This window comes from Pseudomyrmex gracilis, unplaced genomic scaffold (genome assembly GCF_002006095.1).
Source record: "Pseudomyrmex gracilis isolate BER0280 unplaced genomic scaffold, ASM200609v1 scaffold_73, whole genome shotgun sequence".
Lineage (NCBI taxonomy): Eukaryota > Metazoa > Arthropoda > Insecta > Hymenoptera > Formicidae > Pseudomyrmex > Pseudomyrmex gracilis.
Genome location: NW_018020657.1, coordinates 356,274 through 362,923, shown reverse-complemented (window position 1 = coordinate 362,923; position 6,650 = coordinate 356,274). Strand labels below are relative to the sequence as shown.

General features: G+C 35.3%; 1 protein-coding gene across 1 annotated transcript in view; it reads left to right on the top strand.

The window, feature by feature from the left end:
- Positions 1 to 6,650, top strand: part of LOC109854769 (heterogeneous nuclear ribonucleoprotein L) — a 186,729-nt gene that overhangs the window by 176,442 nt on the left and 3,637 nt on the right. The window contains exons 7-8 of the mRNA XM_020428193.1: positions 2,213 to 2,511; positions 4,527 to 4,750. Coding sequence (XP_020283782.1) covers positions 2,213 to 2,511; positions 4,527 to 4,750 — 523 coding nt within the window. The remainder of the gene's footprint in view (positions 1 to 2,212; positions 2,512 to 4,526; positions 4,751 to 6,650) is intronic.

The following is a 6,650-nucleotide window of genomic DNA, read 5'->3' as shown; positions in this document are numbered from 1 at the left end:
TTTTTTTTTTTTTTTTTTACATCGTGTACCATATTAGCGCAATCTATTTTCAAACTGCTAGAATTTATTGAACTTATTGAATATAATGTTTGTTTTACGAAAGAACTTTGTCTCTGATTATCCCAAAGATCGATTTAATAATGCAAAAGAGCAGAATTGTCACGTAGAAGCGTGACGCTGTTGCGTCGACGTTGCATCTTGAAAGATTGCAATGGAGCTTCTACGTAGCTTTCGGAACAAGTCTTCTTGTGTACTGTTGAGCGCCCGATATTGACTTCGGGAAAATAATTCGCGGTTTATATCTTCAGTCTGAAACTATTGCTGTAAGTCAAGTCAGTTGCCGAGAGAGAGATCCTATTACGATTTTGACGTAAAATCGATGGACCGTACGTTAACGTTGAGGGGGCGTACGGCAATCGAAACCACTCTCTCGAGCCTCGTTGCACGATGTAATCCGATAGTTGAAAACATTATCGTAACTTACCGCCGCATAGCTCCACGCCGACTTTACCTTTTCCAATAACCCCGCGACGTTCTAATCGATACCATTTGTCGCAACATTTAATACTCGGATACACACCGGTATCGGGACAAAGCGTTGCATTACCATTCCAATAGAGAATCGCTGGCTCAAATTACGCCCGGTTAAAGAGAGAGTTGAATCGCTTCCAAAGAAAGAGGAACAAGGCTTTGTCGGTAATCTGTTTTATTTTCTATTTTGACCTTTTTGCGTAAAACTGAAAACCAATATGTTGAATTAATAATAATTTAATATGTTGAACTTTTTTTTTTAATATATGAATTAAAATCGGATTGCTTGAGGATGTTGCCGTTTTGCAGGATGTTGTGCAGAGAATGTGCTTAAATATATATATATATATATATGCATACACATATATTTAACGAAATAATTTTTTTTTTTTTTTTATATTTTTGAAAAAAGCTTTTTTATAATATATGTGTAAAGATAGAGACCTTTATTCTAATTATTATTATTTATACAATAAGAAATTATTGCTTGAGTTTATTTTTTAATAAAGTAACAGAGGTGATCCTCAGGTTTAGTTCTAGTAAAAAATTTTTGATTGTGAAAGGAGGCGTTTCTGAACTAAATGCAGGAAGTTTTGCGCAATGAATTATATCTTCTAGATTAAGAACAAACGTTTCGACTATTTATTTTTAGTCGTCCTCAGTGTTCTTTCGAATTCAACCGTCACTTAAATATTACACAGTTGTAATCTTGGTTATTACTTCACAAAACTGTCTTAGTTTTGACTTAGAAATGACTAAAAATAAATAGTCGAAACGTTTGTTCTTAATCTAGAAGATATTAGGTCTACCGGAAAGTTCTGTCCGTTTTTTTTGGAATAAAACAAAATACAAATTTTTCTGAATTTTTCAAAAATGAGATATACAAATTGCCCTCACGCCGGCAAGAAATCATTAATAATAATGGCAATTGTATTATTTAAATAAAGTTTATTGACGGTAAGAAAAATTTGTATTTTGTTTTTATTCCAAAAACGGACAGAACTTTCCGGTAGATCTAATATTATATTCATTGTGCAAAAACTTCCTGCGTTTAGTTCAGAAACGCCTCCTTTCACGATCAAGAATTTATTTTTTCAATTTTTAATTTGTTTCACGTTCTACGTGTTCGTTACAATCGTAAGACATAACGTGTTAAATATATACATATTTCTAAAATAACTTTATTTTCAAGAGTTTTATCTCGAATTTCGGCTCCTTGATAAGTAGTCAGATAGTCGTATCAGCGTTTCTCGTAAATACGAAGACACCGACAATCTTCTCAAGTATTTCATCAGTATTCATGAATCACTCCATTATTTATTCTCCTTTCATTATTGAAGCCCAAACCTCACACAATTTTTACACCGACTGTTCATGACTCACTAGTTTACAGCGCCGCGTACATTTTCAAAACAAGATTGCACTTGTACCAGTGCAAAATTAAATTTCTCGTCATTCTATTCGCTGTGTTCCGATTTTGGCGAACAACGAGAGATATCGATTCTCGATAGCTGCGGGGAGGGGGTTCATCAATTGCGCGGATAGATGATTCGCGCGCGCGCGCGCGATGATGATGATGAACCGAAACAATACCTGTTTATATAATTATAATCTTATGCGCATCCTCATTTCGCAATGTGTGTTTGATCGCGCGTGTGCGTTTGTTTTTATGCGGTTCCAGGTTCCACGCCACAGGTCACTTTCCCGCCGGGCGCCGGTCACGATCGTTATGAGGAGAACTTCAACGGGCCGGCGACGTACGCGGAGCCGTATGTCGAACGTTACGGCATCAAGAGCGACTTCAGCGGACGAGAACCTCTACATCCCACACCACCACGGCCGGGTTACGTGCCCACCCTGGGTCAAACACCGCCTAGCAGCACGCAGGGCTCGGTCATGATGGTGTACGGTTTGCAGCCAGACAAAGTCAATACGGACAAGCTCTTCAACCTGTTCTGCCTATATGGCAACGTGACGAAGGTGAGTTGATGATACGATAGATTTAGTTCTCTCTCTCTCTCTCTGCACGAGGATCTTTATGCTCCGTATTTGGAACCCCGTATTTGGAGTGTGTAAATGTAACATGCCGATATATACACGGCGACTAGACAAAAGGGTCGCATGATTTAACCAGCGACGCGTTCAGTTGGTACACACATTGCGCGCTTGTGTGTCCTTTACATCGCATACTTGTATTTGTAACGAGAGACGGAAATTTTTGTGTATAGTCGATTTTGCGTTTGTAAAAAGGAGGATTAGAGCGGCAAGAAGCAAATTGTTCGGAGTAGAGCTTTATATTTAACCCTCGGGGAACGCACCTATTTTTTCAATCAAGAAGAACAATCTGGGTCAATTTGACCCTGTCTTTTTGAGATGCTACCATTTAAAATGCACTTATCCGATTGGCTTGAAAAAAATTTTCGGATATATTTCGAACAGTTTGGAATATGCCTATATATAGTTTTAAAGTGTCGTTAACATTATTAACATTGTAAACAAAATATGTTGCAGAAAAGCAAAATTGAAGCAAAATATTTTGATCAAAGTCGACGAACAGGGTCAAATTGACCCAGTGTGTTCTCCGAGGGTTAATTGGAACAATCTCTCGTAAGACTGCTGTACACACACGTCTTACACCTTTAACCCTTGTTACCCACACTTTATCTCCGTAAACCCCACTGGGGGTCCACCGGACCCCAGTCTTTTCAAAAGGTTCTAGAAAGTACTCTATTCACTTTTTCATGTGGAAAAAAATCACAGATACTCTCTAAAGGATGCTGAATCAGAAGAATGTTATTTATTGATTTTGAATTTTTTATTATAATATGTTTGAAAAAATCGCGAATTTATAAAAATCGTAGAAAATCGACTTTCTTCAATCAAAAAATCATATTCATATATCTACCAACGGATGGTGTGACAAGTCTCGCTTTGGAATTTTACTTACTTAAAAGTACGCTCAAAGTTACGCCGGGGGTCTTACGGACCCCACGTGGGTAATAAGGGTTAAGTAATGATTGTTCCTGCACAGTAAAAAAAAAAAAAAGGTAATTTTAACATTTTTTGCATGTTCCAGGAGGTTCACTTTAAATTTTTTACGTTAAAATAACTCATTCGTTGTGAGTCACTTATTGACAAACTAGTAAAGTCAAATACTTGACACAATACTTTACATTTATATATTTGTTATTTTGACTGTAAGCGTGATGTAAAAATAACATATAAAATAATTGAAACTACACAAAACAGTAGTTACAGTAACTCGTAAGAAATGTTAATAAAAAACATTTTAGTTTGTACAATGTGGCCGCAGATTTTTAAAATTTTTTTAGTATGTTAAATTGACTTTGAGACATCTAGATTAATTGAAAAATCATTGTGTTAAAAGTACTTAAACAATATTCCATTTTTAAATGACATGCAAAAAATGTTAATTTGTGAAGTTAACATAAATTTAACACGTGTGAAAAGAAATTAAAAAAATAATAACATATCAGTATTATGTTAATTTTACATTGAAGTAATAATCAAAACGTCGTAACGCAAGAAAAGTTCTACATTTTGACGCACGATTTTTTACAGTGTGAAACGCCTATTAATCGAGCCGCAAGTAATTTTCAACAAAACGATGAACAATGACGAATAAATTTATTGTATATGTTGTATACTTATATAGACGAGATTTTGAACAAAACAAAAATAGTGTAGTTATCATAAAAATTTCAGCAATTTCACTTTTTTCTATTACAATTTATCGAATTTTATATGCGGTTTAGAGAGAGCCTTACGGTTAATTCTTGATGTAAAGTATATCTCCGACGCGCGAGAGAGAGAGATCGATCGCGGATTATTTCGAGAAAAGAAACCGCGCTGCTGCGGGTTTTACGCGTTTCGTGAGCGCCCGTGTACTTTTACGTAGCGCATCAACCTGAGCGATAAACCTGAAGTAGTCTTTCATTCGCTATTTTGCTCTATTTCTGTCTCTCTCCCAATAGGTTAAATTCTTGAAGACGAAGGAAGGATGCGCTATGATCCAGATGGGCGACAGTATAGCCGTGGAACGATGTTTACAAAATTTGAACAACGTCACGATCGGAACGGACGGCAGGTTGCAGCTCGGTTTTTCGAAGCAAGCCTTTCTTTCGGACGTCACCAACCCTTACGTCCTACCCGACAAGACTGCGAGCTTTAAGGACTTCACGGGAAGCAAGAATAACAGGTGAGTTTTCCCGACTTTTCCGTCTTCTTCTCTCATCATTTTTCGCTTAGCTTCCCACTCTTCGCGAGGATCATTTATTTTCGCTCGATCTTCCTCCTGTTCTTCGGAGCGATATTTACTCTTGCTATATATCATAGAAGAAGAAAAAGAGAGAGGGATGTGTATATATATATATATATGAATTTTTTTGTAGCTACATACAGTTTCTCACTATTCTTTTAAACAGACGTTTTATCTGCAAATTCACCCGTGACAAACTCGTAGACGACATATATATATATAGTGGCGCGTGCAAAAGTTTCGGTCAAAATATACACCACTGTATACATCTCTATTACATTTTTATTTTTTACAATTTAAAAGGAATTCATGACATGAGAATGAATTATTAGAAAATTTACACGTATACACCGAAAAAATTGTGTGTGTGTGTGTGTATTCTTGTTTTGAGGAGAGATATCCCACTTACTTTAAGTATATTTTATACTAAAATAGGCGCCAAGAAGAGTTTCTTATTTTAAGAGGAAAATCCTCTAAATAGTAATATTGATAAGAATATATACTGATTAGAATATATACTAATAGAATATATACTAATTAGATTTATGTATATATAATCAGTACGTAATCTATATATCTTTTGCATTAATAACGATATTTTGTAAGATTTTTTAAATAATTTTATTTTTATTACATTTTAAAGTTTCTCATACATATTATGTTTAATTTTTGATTTTTAATGATCATAATCTATATCTATATTCATATTCTTTTTAATTATTATTTTTATAATAAAATGTAAACTAATACAGTATAATAATAATTTTAACACTTATATTATTTTTAATTATTAAAAAAAACATATCTCATTATCGAAAAAGACTATATTCTTAAATAAAGAATATATTCTTAATTTCAGAAGAATATCATCTAAAATTTTTAAGAAGATTTTTTAAGTATAAAATCTTCTACTTACGAGAATATAATTTTTTCGGTGTAAGTAATATATAAAACTTCTCGAAAAAATAATTATATTTAGTTGAACTAAATTTAATTAATCGATAGAGAGAGAGAGAGAGAGAGAGAGAGAGAGAGGAGAGAGAGCTTATAACAAATTGACGTGTCTACTTTTTGTAGCGTAGTCATCGATCTTGGACTCTGTATAGAACTTGATAACGCAATCCTTTCCCCTATCTTATTTCCCCATCATCATCTTTCATGCAAATCTTAGGAGGAGATTGGCATAACGGAGGGGCGTGTTCGGCGCGATCCGAACAGATTGCTACTTCGCGAGATTAACTCCGAGTAATCTAATTTAAATGAAGACGCGTAAACAAGCGCGCCGATTTAAATTTCTACGCTCCGCTAAAACTTGCAAAATCCGCCCCGGGGTTTCGAGTCGCGTGATCCCACGCTTGAAAAGCGCTCAACCGGAAGAATCAAATCCAGAGATTGAATAGGAGCTAACGACACTGCCGCGATTTCGCATCTGAGGACCAGCAACGTTTCGTGTTCCTCGATCTCTCTCTTTCTCTTTACTATATAGACATCCCTCGTAGTCACTCAAAAGGATGTGACTGATGATATCCGGCCCGGCGATTAAGTTTCAGCTCTTCCGACTGTCAGAGAGCGCGAGGCAACATGTGAAGAGCCGCGAAAAGTCTTCATTACACGCGAAAATCGCCACATTGTCGGAAAAAAAGGACGTTTGCGTCTCTTTTTCTCTTGTTTTATGCGTGTGTACGTATACACCAAAAAAATTGTATTCTTGTTTTGAGGAGATATCCCACTTACTTTAAGTATATTTTATACTAAAATAGGCGCCAAGAAGAGTTTCTTATTTTAAGAGGAAAATTCTCTAAATAGTAATATTGATAAGAATATATACTGATTAGAATAT